This window comes from Nicotiana tabacum, chromosome 2 (assembly GCF_000715075.1).
Source record: "Nicotiana tabacum cultivar K326 chromosome 2, ASM71507v2, whole genome shotgun sequence".
Classification (NCBI taxonomy): domain Eukaryota; kingdom Viridiplantae; phylum Streptophyta; class Magnoliopsida; order Solanales; family Solanaceae; genus Nicotiana; species Nicotiana tabacum.
Genome location: NC_134081.1, coordinates 71,341,565 through 71,359,002, shown reverse-complemented (window position 1 = coordinate 71,359,002; position 17,438 = coordinate 71,341,565). Strand labels below are relative to the sequence as shown.

The window sequence follows — 17,438 nt, the reverse complement described above, 5'->3', positions numbered from 1 at the left end:
GGAAAAAAAGTACTAGCAAAAACTATTTTTTAGAAGCTGAAAAGGTAGCTTTTGGCCTTAAGTACTTCGAAACATTACTACTCTAATATAGCAAAATAATTTTTTAAATTAATTAGCCAAATAAAAATTAATATTCTACACACAGATTTTTCTAAAAATAATGTTAGAAGTTTGGCCCAACACAATATATAAATTCCTTCACTTTTGCTACCTTTACATTTGAAATAACTCTGTCAACAAAATTTACATTTGAAACGAATATAACTCCTCCATTTATGGGGAAATCATACCCGCTTTTAAACAAAGAATATCCCCTTCCCTCATGTTTCACGAGACACGTGAACTTCGTCATTAACTGGTATACAACATCATCACAATCATTTTAAAAATATTTATCTTTTTCAGTTTCATGGTATCTCTGCAATTGAACAAGTTCTTAATTACTGCTCATTCTTCCAGGTTTTCCAGTCATACTCGATTGTGCGTTTGATCATGTTTATGTTCTGTTTGTTTAAAATATGTAGAATAAACTAAGGGTTCAAGTCATCAACCTGCTTATTGCATGTGACGTTTTCAGGGGCTTTTGTTTATTTATGTTTGTTAGGATGCTTACAAGTCAAAATTTATGGAGATATTAATTAATTACTTAAGTAAGATCACCATCTGCAAGTTTGTTTTGGATAACAAGTGAACAAAGGGCACAGAAGTGGTTTTTAGGATTTTTAAAGACAACAAATGTGAAATACCACCCACTATCCATTTTTTACTGCAGGAATAAAATATATGTATTTTTGAGTTTTCATTATATATAGAGGGGCCGAGTAGAAGGCAGTGTATTAACCACTATATGGGTTTCTTGGATTCTGTTTGAATATGTATATGGTAAAAAATGAATTAGAAATTACAAGTTGGAACAGTTGTTATGAACTATCTTTACTTGATTTTCATGCTTGCGGAACAAAATAGTTGATCATGGTGATTCTTTTTTGAGAATGGTAACGGTAAAATAGTTGATTATGGTATTGATCTCTGTCAACTATACTTGGAATTAGGGGTACTAACAACAACAACAACAACCCACTATAATCCCACTAGTGGGGTCTGAGGATGGTAGTGTGTACGCATACCTTACCCCTACCCTAGGGTAGAGAGGCTGTTTCCAATAGACCCTCGGCTCCCTCCCTCCAAGAACTCCCCACCTTGCTCTTGGGGTGACTCGAACTCACAGCCTCTTGGTTGGAAGTGGAGGGTGCTCACCGCTAGAGCAACCCACTCATGTCGAATTAGGGGTACTAACTATTTTATTATATCAATTCGTAAAAAATGCTAGATGTTTTCTGGTTTGTCTAAGTCATGGTGAACAGAGTAATCCGGTACCTCTACTAGTGAGAGGTAATAGGTACCTGGTACTTTAGTCAAGATGCACCGAGCTGTCCCGGGTACAACCGTTGTTAAGAAAAAGAATTTTATTTTGCTAAGAGTAGTTTTTTTAGTAAATAAAAAAGATTCATTGATAAAGCATCAATGCGGTGTCAAAACCATGACTAGCTTATATCTATGTTGGGACTTTGAAAGTTTTACAATTATTCTCGTCTTACTGACTTTCTTTTGGTTGGATAAACCTAAATAACTACCTACTTAATAGTTTTATGCCTAAGATAAGGTTGTGTGCGTGGTGTTTCCAGTTTTAATTTGATAGTGATTAGTCACATATATATGAATGTGTTGTGACTTTCAAATGTCTACATTAAATGGAAGGTTTGAATCTGATGATAGCTCTCCATACACATGACTATGTGATTTACTTTAATATCTGAGAATTTTGCAAATAAGTGCATGATTGTTACTATGATAGTTTACAAATTTCCCAACCATTTTACTGTAGGTGACTTTTGGTTGGATAAACCTGAATAACAATATAATAGTTGATCTCATGTCATATTGGAAGGTTACATTCTCCCATAGAACCTTATCATTTGTAAGTACGTGACATTTCATAGAAGTATGCACACAACCCCTAGCAAAGACACAATTACATGAAAACATGTCTTTATTGGTCTATAACTAGTAGACCAAATGACCAATCATGTAAAGTCGCGATGCTTATCCTTCACAAGTACTACAACGAATTTCAAAATTTAGAATGAGAGAAGCACTAGAATTTCTTCAGTATTGATTAGTTGCAGAATTCATAAAGTTTCTTTTTATCGTGGAATCATATTGCCTAAAACCTAGCAAACTTTGTGTGGGATACGACAGAGGTTGCTCCACTGTTAAGAGCATCCATTTTCATCTCGAGAATTTGAGTTATCGAAGGGAAAGGCAAAAACCATTGATAGTCCTTACTGAAAAGGATGTAGGTTCCCAAGAAAAGAAGGATTTTTTGGGGGCAAATATATTTGCTGGTATCTTGAAATCTTAATTTTAAACTTTGTTGCTATTCATTTTCTCCATAATTTTTTCAACATTTTCTGTTTTACCTTCTGCTAGGTATTAAAAGATGGCCAACTTAGAACACCTTCAGCCCCTTGTATGTGAGAATGGGACTACAATGATTAAAGTTAGTGCATAAGCTAAAGCCCTTTTCCTTTTTGCTCTAATCTATCCAAAGAAATGTTTAATATCCCCTTTGTTTTTGAACTGTTAATAATGAAAGTGAATATAACTCTGATAATTTGATGTTTCTGATTCTAAATATGAACAGATTATTGAGGAACAACTTGATATTAATATATATATATATATATATGTTCATCTTGTTAAAGTCGTGGTCGTAGAAACTTAATTTCTAGTTTTATGGATCATTTGGAATTTTATGTTGGTGATGCAGCCAACTCAAGGAGGGGTATCCTCACCTTGAAATACCCAACTTAGGATGGAATAGTAAGCAACTGGGATGATACGGAGAAGATCTGGTATCACATCTTTTAAAATGAGCTAGGTGTCAATCAACAGCACCCTGTGCTGCTCTCTGAAGCACCTTTGAATCCTAAGGCTAATAGAAAGAAAATGATCCAAATCATGTTTGAAACTTTCAACGTGCCTTCCATGTACGTTGCTATTCAGGCTGTCTTGTCTATTTATCCCAGTGGCCGAATGACAGGTGAGAAACAAGTCCTACCCTTACTATAAAATCAGATTTTGATGGGTTAAATAAGGTGATTATTGGAAGTTATTTTATATTAAATTCATATAACTCTGAGATGAAGAAGCTAGTGGTCTTGGCTCATTTTAAGTTTTGTCTTTTGTTGCTAACTTGGTTTTTATTATCTTGTCTAATGGATGTAAAGCTTGTTCTTTTATGCTTTAGGGAATGATTGACAAGAATGTATTATAACTTCCAAATATCAACTTTTAACTCTTGTATCTTTGTACTTCTTGTAGAATTTTCTATTCATCTTACACTATATTTGTTCTCTCAATAGGTATTGTAATGGATTCTTGTGATCTTTCTCACACATGCAATTCCAATCTATGAAGGGTTTTCCCTTCCACGTGCAATCCTTCGATTCAACTTTTGTCATCATAAGGTAAAAGATAAACTATATTGTCGTGCTCTTCTCTATAAGCAAGAGTTGGAGTGAAGAGAGTATCTCGGCTGGTGAGAGAAGATATCCATATCAGTTGCCAGATGGCCTGGTGTATACTGTTGGAGCAGAGAGGATTAGATGCTCAGATGTCTTATTCCAGCCATCACTGGTTGGAATTGAAGCCGCTGGCATCAGATGTCTTACGATTCCATCATGAAGTGTGATGCAGATCTTAGGAAGGATTTTTATGATAACATTGTCCTCAGTGGTGAAGGAACTACATTTCTGGATATCACTGATCGTTGAGCAAGGAAATTACCACCTTGCAGCTCCCAGTAGCATGAAGATCAAGGTGGTGGCACCCCCTGAAAGGAAGAACAGAGTCTGGATTGGAGGATCAATTTTAGCTTCTCGCAACACCTTCCAACAGGTATGCATATTGTATATCACTTTGTGGTAGTAGACTAGGGCACTAGCTTATTAGCTGTGAACGCATTGTATTTCTTGAAATTATGGGTTCAAATTTAATATTTATGAATTTTTATCAGGTTTTCACACATATATCTATATTTTGTGTTATCGAGTCAATTGAAGCCATTGAGCATATGATCAATTGCCTTTGCGCTAGGTTTGATTCTTGCAAACATTGAACATATGCTCCATTGGCGTTGTGCTCAGTCTGATTCAGCAGGTTTTCGGAGGGGCTTATTAAAATTGTATGTTTGAGTTCATAATGTGAATATTTAACATGATATTGAATAATTTATGATAGATAATAGGGTGAAGATTTAACATGGTGTTGGACAATTTATGTCACAACTCAATAGTTAAGTAAGACTACTATATTAGAGGTTGCAAGAGGTAATTATCCCCCGCGCGCGCTTTTTCTCTTGATTAGTACGACGATGTTGTTTCTTTTGTTAACTCTGTTCTCCAAACAAAGAAAATGTAGTTTCTTGTTAAATTTCTTCAATCAATTGTGGTTTTGCCTAACCTAATAGAGAAGGATAATTGATAGTGGGAATAATGCCATAATCAGTTTGGGTTTGTGTTTCTATAATTTGATCTTAGCAGTTTAGAGTCTAATTATTGCAAACATGTTAAATCCTCATTGTAGAGTCCACAAAGATGAAATAAACTTGAGGGTGTGGGAGGGAAGGAGGGTATAGAGACAGATGAAGCTAGTAATTTGAGATGCAACGAAGAGGAGAGGGCAGTTTTCATTGTAGCTGTTTTTATTATTGTCATCGATGTGTTGTTGTTGCATTTAAGTGAAAATTAAAAATAAAGAAGATTTGTATATGGGCATATGACATGATTTGAAGATGATCTAGGTTTGAAGACCATATCTTAACGTTAGAGATAGAAATCTTATCTTAATCTAAAAAAAGAAAAAGAAAAGTGGAGGGGCCTAAGTTTGAGTTTATACCCGCCTTAATTTGACCTATTGGTAAGCACCTCACATATACTTGTCAAACGAGACAGTTTGTGACGGCCTTGATAACCTGTCACTCTACCCTTTTTTACTACAGCGAGACTTACATGTTCCAATAAGTTTTCTGGATTCAAAAGATTCAGTTTTTGATTCAAAATCTTGATACTGAGTTGTGGAACTTTTCTATAGACAACAATGTTTGGTTATTCTGCTGCTAATTATCGCAATTATGGCATCATTTGCACTCTAAAAGCAGGGAAGGTTCAAACATATTTTCTTAATATTAATACTCACTTGAAGCCTGTAAAATCAGAAATTCGTGGACTTGTTGAGTGCTTGCTGCCTTAGTGTTGCTTCTTCTTTTTAAGGCATTCAATAGCTTTTTGACGAATGCATTGCGTTGAATTTTTTCTTTTGTTGTTTGGATGATCCACATAGGCGATACCAACTAGTTGGGATTAAAGTTTATCTTCTGTTGTTATACTTACCTTGCATCCTGTGTTTATCCAAGACCTTTTTTATCTTGGTTGAAGATTTGTATATGCATCCTGTGTTTGCCCAAGACCTTTTTTTATCTCGGTTGGAGACTTGTATATCCTTGTACGGAAGTGTGAGATATGGTACTAGTTTCAGAGAACCCTAAATTATCTTAAGACAAATTATTGAATATCGCACCGGATACATAGGATTTGTATAGCTGCCCCCAATTAATTTGGAATTGACGTGTAATTGATTGAAAGGTTTGGGGGCAGTATGCAGATATTCATTGGATTTTTGGTTTCAAGTTATTTCTGTGATTAATAGCTGCTGGAATATAATCAACCAGCTGTGACTATCTTGTGGTTTTGTAGGCATACAAGGATCATTGCAAGTCAGTCACCTGGAAAACAGACATTTTTACTCTTCAATGGTGCTTTACCCTTCGGAGGAAGTCCAAAATATTAGTCATTATAGGTGTAGCAGCAGGAAAGAAGCTAGATATTTGAGGTGGGAGACTCCAAGGCCATCATTGAATCCCTTCCATACCATACCTTGCAATTGGGTCAAACAGAATTGGACCTTCTGGATTCTGTTCTTGCTCGCAACAAAGGTGGAAACAGTTAAAGATTCTGCTGGTGATGATGAAAAACTAGCAGGTTAGGAAAAAGTGTCCATGGGCATATTGTAGGTGGGAGAGATTTAAAGGAGTCACCATGGCAGTGGGTAAGCTGGAAAGATAAGATGGTGAACTTTTATTTGCCGCTGTTTCATACATTGGAGAGGATGCTTCTTCCATCTTCAGCAGTATCGGAACAAAGCAGAAGAAGAAGTGGAAGGCTATCACATACTCCAATGCCTGAGAAAGATTGTAAAAGATGTAAGACTTGGTGATATACTGTGGCGAGGTACTTATTTTTAGGTTGTTGACCATCCACCTCTTGTAGATTTGGTGGATGTTTCTGATAATGCCGAGGACGATGTTAGGAAAACTTTTAGCGTGGAACATTTGTTTTACCATTTTAGATTTCTGAATCCCCAGACCCCATTTATGGGAATACACTGGGTTCGTTGTTGTTAGATTTCTGAATCGGATTTTACCTTCCTTTATTAATATCTTCAATGATCCTTGTGGTTGGTTTATAACACTGACAATGATTCTGATGCTCCGAGCTTCCTGTAGTCAGGTCTTCTAAGCCTCACAACTTCGAGAGATGCTGGCATGGAAGGTCAAAGCAATGACAGCAGAGATGATTATACACTTGATAAAGTCTTAATACGTCATGGGATCCTGACAGAGGAAGAATTACGAGGAAGAACTTGAATTCCTGGGTCCTCGTTCCTCGAAACTCCTGACTCGTAGTGGAGAGAAAATGCTCATTGCCTTCTAGATGTAAATCAAGTTCTTGCTGGCACTGGGGAGGGAGAGAAGGCTAGAGAATTGCTGGGTCATAGGTAGCTCAACTTGGCTGGAAGAAGCTCTATAACTTCAGAGTTTGATGTTAGAACTAGAAAGAAGCAACTTGAGTGGTAAAAAAGGTCAACCACATCAAGGACAAGGATCTGCAGAAGTTGAGAAAGGAAAAAGAGTGCATGATGCTTGAGAATTAATTGTCTGGAATTGGAGATAAAACAACAAGAAATGGATGCTCAATCCAAGTGTATATTAGCTGACATTTTGCTATTTTTGTTCCAGGTACATGTACCTACTTGATTTTCTCATCCCTTTATTTGTCTATTAATTGTTTATGGTGGCCTGATGAGTTTCACATAAGATGTGCTATAATAATAGTTTTGTGCGCCATCTTGGATTGAATAGATGTGGTGCTTCACACTTCTTTTGTTAGTTGAAATGTCTAAGGTCATGATGCATGATAATTATATTATTTGTGTTTGATTCTTTTTATCCACCTGTCTTTCTAGTTATATTTCATCTAGTTGGTCTGCTAACACATAATATGTTCTTCGGAGTAACTCTGGGGTACTTAATATTGTTTACTGGAATAATGGAAAGATATCTTTGGAGCAAGTTTTGGGGAGATAATGGGAAAATTTTGACTTACACTGATGACTTACCTATTAGCAAATATATCTCCACGCACCATCTTGCAGTAGCCTCCCTATCCTCACAAGGTAGGGGTAAGGTCTACGTACACACTACCCTCCCCAGATCCCACGATGTGGGATAATACTGGGTATGTTGTTGTTGTTGTTGTTGCACCATCTTGCAGTAGTGAATTGTGTCCCTGCATATTAATGAAGATAATGTCATGAATGGTCATTCTTACATGGCTCTGCAAATTGCAAGATTGCAAAGTTTTGATTTGGAGCTCTTCTATGGAAACTTGGTTTTTCATTAACAAAATATTAAATACTTTACATTTCTTTCCCTCTTAACAGAAACTGTTATCTTTTGTTTCTTTCCTTCTTACCAAAAGACAATTAGACTATGACCTGATGCTATTTCTGATCAGGATGATCTAATTCTATTTCTAAGCAAGTGTGCTGTAAATTTTGCCTGTGAATTCCAATTTTTGAGGAAATGTTGATAAACTGTGATAATGACATCTTTGCCCTGTTAGCAAGAAAGAAGGATCTGCTATTGACTGAATCAGAAAGGATAACCTTGAGCGGATCTTAGTAGGCATTTGTTAAACTGAAAATACAGCACCAACACGAGAAGAATGTACACTTTCCATCCCAAAATTGAATGTCGACCTTTCAGTTTGGTCCAAATTCAAAGTGAAGTCCACTTTGCTGCAAATGCTATAAATTATACATCCTAGGTTATCATTCAACTAGAAGATAATAGAACCACTGAAAACAACTCTTTGGCAGATTTAAGAGAGATAAAAGAAGCTAAAAGAAGCTCATGCTTTGTAGTTTATATAGGTGCCCAACCGAAGTACAATATTCGTCAGTTTTGACTCTTTATACTCTTGTCAATTTTCCCCACTTAATGTTGACAAGAAAATGATCTTGTAACTATCCCAAAAAATCGAAAGCTCTCATTATTAAAGTACCATAAGCAGGATTAGATAAAAGAAGCAAAAAAAAATTCTAATGCATTTATGTAGCCTATTTTAAATGTGAAATCACCTTACATCTCTGGATCTAGAGTATGCAATTCAATCCTTCATCCATGAAGTAATTTCATGGAAATAAAAGATCCCCTTGGGTAACTTTGCATAATTGGAAACGAGCATGTGATGATAAACTTGCAGTTTACACATGCAGTTTACACATGAATATTATATAAATACAATTACAACAAGAGCTGTAGAGCAAATACTCCATTGAGCTATTTAGATGGCTAGTGAAGACAAAAAAGAAAACTTGTTTTCATTATTTAGATTCTCTAGTTGAGCCAAAAAAAGAAAAAAACTGTATTCATTGTGAAATTAAAGGTCATACGAACTTTTGAATAAAGCTTGGCAAATAAACTTTCTGAAAAGATGAATAAGGAATGTGAATTTTCTTCTGGATGGATTAACTATTTAAGTGACTTGATCCAGCTGTATGAAAATTAAATGATATCACTTATCTGGCTGACTGTCTTTCTTGTAGTCTTTGTATGAATAGGTATCGGTCATTGGTTCAGGGTCTGCAGAAAAACATAAAGTTACAAGAGAAGTTTTCAGCCAGAAAAAGATTTTTTTTCCCCAGGTATTGGCTTGTAATTCCGAGTTCCTCCATGTAACCAAAAAGCGGTATTCTAAGAGCCCGTTTGGACATAAGAAATTTTTTTCTTTTTTCCAAAAAATCACTTTTTTTCGAAATAAGCGTTTGTTCATAAAATTTCCAATTTTCACTTGAACTTGAAGATACTTTTTGGAAATTTTCGAAAATTTGAAAAACTCCAAAAACTGTTTTTCAAAATTTTCACTCAAATCACTTACAAAACTTCAAAAACAACCCAAAATTATATTCATGTCCAAACACAACTCTAAATTTCAAATACCATTTTTACTTGAAATTTTTTTTCCCCCTATATTGGAATTTTACAATTCTTATGTCCAAACGCCCACTTAGTTTGTGGTTACTACTGTTTGAACAATTGTCCATCTTCTTAAATACTCTCCCAAGCTCATAATCTTTACTCTGTCCTCTTCTTACTCTGTGTACTGCCCATAGGACCATTTGTGTTCATCCCGTCTGACCTTATACTCTTCAATTAATCTTTCAAGAAACACTCCTCAACTTGAAGAAAATGGAGGAGAGGGAGGGAGAGAGAGATGACAACGGGAAAATACAAACTATAAACTAATTTAAAATTTTGATAAGGAACTCCATTTTACAACAACAACAACAACCACCCACTATAATCCCACTAGTGGGGTCTGGGGAGGATAGTGTGTACGCAGACCTTACCCCTACCCTTGGATAGAGAGGCTGTTTCCGATAGACCCTCGGCTCCCTCCGTCCAAGAACTCCCCATCTTGCTCTTGGGGTGACTCGAACTCACAAGCTCTTGGTTGGAAGTGGAGGGTGCACACCACTAGAGCAACCCACTAGTGGGGAGGGTAGTGGTGCATATTTAATATCCTATAATTAACAAGCTTAATTCCAAGACGATCATCTCTAGGATGATAATAGCAGGAAATAATCGACAAGAAAAATGAAAAGTTTCAGAGAGTGTCTCCCTTTTTCTTCGGTATCTAGATTTTGTTTCTCCAAGACTTTACTTGTTCATCTTTGTTTGAGGACTTCTTCGCCCTATTCTTACAAAATTGAATTAACCAAGAAAGGTGAAAAGAGGAAACAAGAGGAAAGGAAAGAAATGTGACATGAATATAGTCTAAAGAAATAAATAGGAAAAGAAAAAGGAAAGAGAGAATAACTAGGTTACCACATCAGAAATGAGCCGTTATTTACTTATTTTTCAAGCTGTCTACTTTTTTTTTTCAAGCTGTCTACTTGATTGTTCTTGCAAAGAGTGAAAGTTACATTCGGAAGCTTGGTATAAGCTGATTGTTTGTATTTTCTCTCTTATTCTGACCAAGCCTTTTTGTCAATTAGGTCATATAATCTGAGATGATATTATCTGTGCTGAATTACCACAATTTCTTTGTGGAGAAGGCTAGAGGGGAAGGCCCATTATCTACCGAGTTTCGAACTGTGCGCCAGCTGGCCCTCGGGGATTTCGCAGTTATAAAAAGAATTACCGCAACTTTTTTTTGTCTTATGGGTAAATTAAATCAAATGCAACTTTTATCCACTGGTTGTGATTTGTGTTAAAACTTGTAAGTATTTTGTTTGATCCTTATTCTTATAGAACTTAATCAGAAGTTATCTGAATCCCCATTTTTCTTGGAAAAAAACTGGAGGGAGGAAGGGAATTAAGGATTAAATATTTTCCTTAATTAGTTTTAAGAAAATTTCCCAGAACACCTCACTTTCCATGTGACATTGTTTTGAATACATATACAAATTAGTCCGAGATACCTATGTGTATAAAACAATAAGTATGCTGCCTATTTCAACTTCTAACCTAACTTATCCGGGAATTAGTCCGCCCAATTCCCCGAGCAAAGTCTCCTAAAATCCACCTGTTTCTGCTGCCATCATCCCATTTGTCAAAAGCGACGGCACTTGTTAGCAGATCTCACATCTGTTGTAAGTTCTATTCTTTCTTGGGCGATTAAAACAATGTGTTTCACGAAGCACCCTCGAAGTACTCACTAAATTTATAAGCCTCTTCTGTAGAAGTAAACAAGAACTTGTTTTGTAGGGGTAAAAAAACATTTGATTTATGTTGCAACTGATCTCATTTATTCTATGGTAAATCTATTTCTTTATTGCATCTGCATTTGGTAAAATGTGACTGAATCAATTCTTTTCCTTTCTTGTTATTTATATCATTGTTAGGTTGTGTTCTATTGATAATCGTTTGCACCAATGTAACTGTTAATTCTGCTTTATAGATGATCATAGGAGTAAAAAATTTATACTCAACTGTATTGCATGACTCTCTGCCTTAGTTTTGCCCTTTATCTCTGCAGAATCTAGTCATAGAATCTATTTTGTATCTTTTCTGTCTCCTCTTAATTGAATGAGCAAAATCGTACTGGATCTGTAAGTTTGTGAGTTATTAAGATTGCCAATCTGCTAAATGTAGAAATAGCATTCATCAGCTTGCTTCATATGTACCAGATTAATCCTGTGATATCCTAGATTTTTGCGGTTCAATGCAAGTTAATCACCAACAAAGCAATTCCCCTAACCAGGGTTCAGGGGATTTGCAGCATGCTCTGGAAGGTGCCGCATCCTTTGGTTTTAGCAACATGCATGACATGAACCAACAAGTGTTGTCTCTAGATGCTATTGAAACCAGTAGACTTAATGTGTATGAAGCTTATAATGAGAGGTCAGATGATGTAGGAGAAGTCACTGTACGTCGTGAAGAGAAACAGCCAGTTGTGTATCGGCGTACAAGATGGAAGATGAATAAAGAGAAACAGCCTGTTGTATACAGTCGTATGAAATGGACAGATGAGATGGTTAAGCTTTTGATCACTGCTGTTTCTTACATCGGAGAAGATGTTTGGTCCAATGGGATATTCCCAAAGAAAGGTAAATGGAGGGCTATTTCCAATGCTATGGCTGAAAGTGGTCATCATGTCTCACCTCAGCAGTGTGAGGATAAGTTTAATGATCTGAACAAAAAGTTCAAGAGACTGAATGATATTCTTGGGAGAGGCACTGCATGTTGTGTTGTGGAGAACCCCGGCCTTATGGAAATGATGGGCCTGACTCATGATGTGCAGGAGGAAGTGAAGAAGCTGTTAAGTAGCAAACAGTTATTCTATCAAGAAATGTGCTCATACAACAACCAAAATAGATTATTCCTTCCAGATGATCGGGAACTCCAGCGATCCGTACTGTTGGCTCTCAAACGTAAGGACAGGTATGAGCCTGAGTATGTTGTGCAGGATATGCCTGCAAAGAGAAAGATAGCCGGGGAAGAAAGAGTTTCCAATGTGGTCTGTGCATTCATTAATTCAGATTGTAATGTGCTTAATCCTAACAGCAGTGGGATTCATGATTCTACTAACAATGAAGAGGCAGAAAAATTGCAGGAGCAGCAGATTATGTATCGGTTACTGCAGTTGGAAGAACAGAAGTTACAAATTCAGGCCCAAATTCTGGAACTGGAGAAGCAGAGAGTCAAGTGCCTGAGGTTCCGGCGGAGAGAAGACAGGGAGCTACAAGAACTGAAGCTGGAAAATAAAGCTATGATACTTGAGAATGAGCGCATGGAGCTTCAGCTCAAGCGCTGTGAAACAAGTCTTCAGACTGAATAATCTATCAGCATATGTTTTAGCAAGGCGCCATACGCAGTCTGTAATTTTCTTTCTATGCCCTTGCCTGTTACCCTTACAACGTACCTTTTGTCTCTTGCTTCCTGTTTGCTTTCTTTTGGTGTATAAGACGCAAAGTCGTAACTTGTATGGTGTGGTAGTTAATTTATCCTGTTGGCACTTTGTTGGGATGTTTGGTACATGAAATCGTTACTACTTTAATTGTGTTCCTCATTTCTACCTTTGCACCTGGTATTTGGAAGAATTTCGGAAATCCTTGGATCTCTGCTTATATCTCATTAAAGTTGTCAAAGGGTGGCTGAAGTATCAGAGGCTTTATAGCATGTACCATATGCTGCCTGCAATATTTGAATTATAAGCAAATTTGTCTGAGATGACATTTTTTGGTTTTTATCACATAGAGGGATGCTAGTATCTAAATTGATGGTTGCTCTTTTGATGTAGTTTTTCTTTTCACCTTGCTAATCACTCCTCTTTTTGCTATGTGATGCTTGATTGAAACTTTGCATTTCCTTCTTGAGAACTGTTGGTCATAGTGGAGCCACATCTAGCTAGAGTTCTCTATAAATATGTGAACATTGTTTTCCTTCTTTTTTTTTTTTCAAGAATATTGAAAAATATTAAAAGTCAACCAAATATGGGGAAATTGGAAATTCCCCCAATTATAGTAATCATTAATTGGTAATTTGAAAAATATGGTATATAACATGTTACAACCAGATAAGAGTAGCTATAAGTGTATGGAAAACTACAGATGAATGGTGAGAGAAAAGATAGTTGGCGACTTAAATGTACTGTGCGAGTGATTGGAAAGACTAACAAAAGCATTCAACATAAGAAGAAGAGAACTCCAACAATATGAAATATCCCATGGAAAATATAGATATTTCTAAACATATATCCACCAAAAAAACATGTAAAGTTCCTATAAGTTTTCTTTCCATTTCACCACATTTGAGCTTGCCTCTGAAGAACCAACAAATAATGTAGGCATTTTATTAAGAAGAGGCTTGTGCAACAGCTGCATCTGATATTGGAAGCTCCTCATCCTTTGATTCTTTGGTTTCAGCATTAGTGTCTGAGCTCTTCTCATCTTTATCTGACTCCTTGGCTGCTTCGCTCTGTTACATTCATGTTTCAAAGTAATCAATCATATAGCGTAGATATAAAATCAAAAAACTCTTGCTTTCAGTTTCGGGGTGGAACTAGAGTATTAGGTAGGGGTTCGGACGAACCCAGTAGCTTTTACTCTTAGGAAATCCATCAAAAATATATAACCAGAAATAATTAAGACAAGCTATGAGTTCAGTGACAAGTTTAGAAACCATAAACTTTAAATTCTGGCTCATGCTTGCTTTATACTGTTTATCGGTTGTCATCTTATGTGGAGATGGGTCTCTTATTCTTATACATGTAGATATTGAGAGATGCATTGAGGATATATTGTTGTAAAAAAGAAAAAAAAGGATATATTAATAGATAAAATTCTCAATTTTGTTCTAGAAAATGTATATTTATATTAAACTTGTACTATACTTTGTTATCAATTACAGAATATAAGCTCACTCGGGCTCGTTCATTAACTTATTTTACTTGGTCGGAAGCTTAATTAACTAAAGCAAGACCCCAACCATAGTTAGAATAATTAATTCCTTTCATATAGGATAATTAGAATTTCCTTATCAATTTCTTAAGTTTCCAATAATTTTTTTTCCCCCAGTTTTCTGAACTTTGGTTACCCTTCCTTTTAACCTCCACTGCCTATACAAGGAGAAGGACAAGACAAATATAAGACTTCAAAATTCGAGATTATATGTGTTGATACCTTTTCTTGACACTGCTAATTTGGAATAATTCTTTGTCATGTACATAATTTTAATATCATACAAATGCTTTTAATTTTTTATCCGGCAAATATATTTTATACGGTTTTAAAAAAAATTCATCATTGGTTGGACTGCTAATGGTTCTCAACTTTGAATGGGAATATAAGAAGATTTCGTAGAAAGTAGCAAAAAGAATGACGCATTGAAAAAGGTTTACGCCAGAAAAGAGAAAAGCTTTTAGGTAAGAGATAATGTGTAGCTAGAATTATGGGATTGTTAAAAAGTATTTGGAGCAAATATATGGAAGGAATTAATTATCCTAACCATAGTTAGAGCATTACTTTTGTTAATTAAATCTCAACCTTTAATTCTTAACTATGCCATGTGGCTTCCATCCAAGTAGGAACTTGCGAAAATGGAGAAAATAGAAAACGGAGATGAGTCTCATCCACTTAAACCTAAGCCAATATTTTTGACACGTAGTATAAGTGTATATATGAAAATCTACTAAGCTCGGTTGGTACGCGTACTAAATTATCATGGGTTATAGTCCTGGAATTATAATTTTTAGACTAATTATTTATCCCACCTGAGAGGTGGGATAAAATAATATCAAGTTTGATGGAATAAGGTGGGACAAGATGGGATATCCGAGATTAAGTCTGGGACTAAGTTTATACTATGTTTAGTTGACGGTATAAATTTATTCCGAAATAAATTTATACTATCAACCAAACATAGTATAAATTCAATACCACACCTTATCTCACTTTATCTAGCACACCAAACAATCCCTTAAAATTTTATAACAATTATTAAATCTTGAACTCATAATTTACCAGGTTAAACACATCAAGCTAAAAATTCTGATTTGCATCCATTAACTTAAAATTTTGAATTCTGCTTTATTTGTTTAGTGCTGGTTGTCAAAGTACAATATAAAAATTGGTAAGGGTTGAGGGGACATTTTAATTGGGGTATTATAGTTTTTTGAATCTTAGTAGTATTTTGTTCCAACTCATTGATCTTTTTCCATGTTTCCCATCAACAATATATACTTAGAAGGTAACATATATAATTATGTAACTCATCAGGGCAGCCCGGTGCACTAAGCTCCCGCTATACGCGAGGTCCCAATTTTAAGATGTGATAGCAAACTAGCTAGGTATCATTTTAATTTTTTGGGTCACCAATTAATGATTGAGATTTACTTATATTCAACTTATAATTGACCCGATTGTATAAATAATTTTTTTTTTTTACATTGTTAGACATAAAATTTAAAATCATAAATACCTCGTCGAGCAAAGATCCTAGAGATTGGTGCTTGTTGTCAGCATCTTTCTCTTCAGCCACCTTCTCATCCTCCTTTGGCTCGGCATTGTCACTACCTTCTGTCACCTCCACCACCTCAGGTGCGGTGGTGGTGGTGGCGGAGGTGGTGTTCTCCTCCTTCGGTTGCTCCGGTGGAGGAGCTGCCATTGCCTCAGCCCTCATTCCCTTTGGTACACTAGCACAAGCCCCCATATTTTTTTTTTTCTTTTTTAACTTGTCTTTGTATTAGCAAATGAGGCTTGAAACCTTCTCTTTCTTCCTCTCACAAACTTAAATGTAATGTTTGTGAGAGAAAAAAAGAAAGATGGAACAATGCCAAAGAGAGAAAGAAGATGACTTTCAAGTAATTTGCAAGGAAGTTCTTAGGAATTTTGATTGGAATATATATACATGGAATTGAAAATAAACTTGGCCTTTGTGGTATTTCCGATTTTCTATCTCAGACACAGAAAATATTAAGGGAAGTGAATGGTCTCAATAAAAACAATTCAATGTTAATTTGTCCAATGATTTGGTAATTCACATCACCAATAGGCCAATGACTTTCAATATATGTTTGGACCCATCATTTTGTTAACGGAAAATTAGGAGAAGGGTACGTGTGGGTTTGCATGCACTTCTAGGTTCGATCTTCGAGTATTTCTCCCTTGAGAAGTAATGTAAAAAATTAACCGGTTGTCCTGTAAGGAATTGATCTTTAAAAATTATTTTATTTTTTACTTTTTTGCAAAAATATGCTTTTTCTTCACCAAGAATATCGTAGTTCTTCAATATTGGAAGCTTGAAATTCTTGTTTGGGATAAAAATTGAAAGTTAATGATTGATTATTATTAAAATTATTTGAATTGATAATTTATGCTTAAATTTTTAGTTCAAATAATAATTTAGTGATTTACTTTAAAAATCTCAACAATTCATTGTTGGTCTTTAAAAAATATTAAAAAAGACAAAGTGAATTTTCTTGATTTATTGTTTTTTCACTAAATTGGTGATTGAAAATTGTTTGTGTTGGTATTAGAGGTTTGTTTTAAAGTTGAGATCGAAACAGATTTGGGATGGTTTGATCAAAACTAAAATTACAATTTCGAAGAACACTTTGTTGAGCAACACAGAAAAATTATGCTATTTGAGTAGATTTTGATGAACAATTTAATAGAATGTCAATTACTGTCACGATCCAATTTTTTCTCTGTCTGGGTATCATGATGGCACCTAGTCTTAGGGACTAGGTAAGCCTAACAATAATTAAAATAACATTATTTAAATAGAATCTCTTAAAATTCCCCAAAACCGGTAGTACAAGTCATAAGCTCTACAGAGTATTTGCTAGAAAACTTCTAAATACAACTGTCCAGAAATAAGAATAAACAGTGCAAAATAAAAAGTTGAAGGTGACTCCGAAGCCTGCGAACGCAGCAACAGGTTTGCCTTGAGTCTCCACAGCAACAATTCACACAGCTAGCTAACGAACAAGTATCTGGATCTGCACAAAAATATGTAGAAGAGTAGCATG

The 17,438-nt window shown here is 35.5% G+C and overlaps 2 protein-coding genes across 15 annotated transcripts; one reads left to right on the top strand and one right to left on the bottom strand.

The window, feature by feature from the left end:
* The first annotated feature begins 221 nt into the window (after positions 1–221).
* LOC107785904 (uncharacterized) lies at positions 222–12,977 on the top strand. Of its 14 annotated transcripts, XM_075234026.1 has the most exons (10): positions 222–358; positions 460–1,978; positions 2,260–2,405; positions 2,491–2,560; positions 2,831–3,103; positions 3,426–3,960; positions 5,817–6,322; positions 6,626–7,138; positions 10,462–10,630; positions 11,596–12,977. In XM_075234026.1, the coding sequence occupies exon 10, from the start codon at positions 11,631–11,633 to the stop codon at positions 12,744–12,746; it is 1,116 nt and encodes a 371-aa protein (XP_075090127.1). In that variant the 5' UTR covers positions 222–358; positions 460–1,978; positions 2,260–2,405; positions 2,491–2,560; positions 2,831–3,103; positions 3,426–3,960; positions 5,817–6,322; positions 6,626–7,138; positions 10,462–10,630; positions 11,596–11,630; the 3' UTR covers positions 12,747–12,977. The 14 variants fall into 14 exon arrangements, with proteins under 14 accessions (XP_075090127.1, XP_075090085.1, XP_075090117.1 ...); XM_075233984.1 differs by lacking the exons at positions 460–1,978; positions 2,260–2,405 and having other exon boundaries at positions 237–358; positions 5,817–7,138; positions 10,462–12,977; XM_075234016.1 differs by lacking the exons at positions 460–1,978; positions 2,260–2,405; positions 2,491–2,560; positions 2,831–3,103 and adding an exon at positions 9,010–9,108 and having other exon boundaries at positions 237–358; positions 5,817–7,138; positions 10,462–12,977.
* A 407-nt stretch (positions 12,978–13,384) lies between these two features.
* On the bottom strand, positions 13,385–16,278 carry LOC107785903 (uncharacterized). Its single transcript, XM_016607304.2, has 2 exons — positions 15,887–16,278; positions 13,385–13,885 (listed from the first exon to the last, which is right to left on the bottom strand). The coding sequence occupies exons 1-2, from the start codon at positions 16,115–16,117 to the stop codon at positions 13,763–13,765; spliced, it is 354 nt and encodes a 117-aa protein (XP_016462790.1). The 5' UTR covers positions 16,118–16,278; the 3' UTR covers positions 13,385–13,762.
* Positions 16,279–17,438: the final 1,160 nt, after the last annotated feature.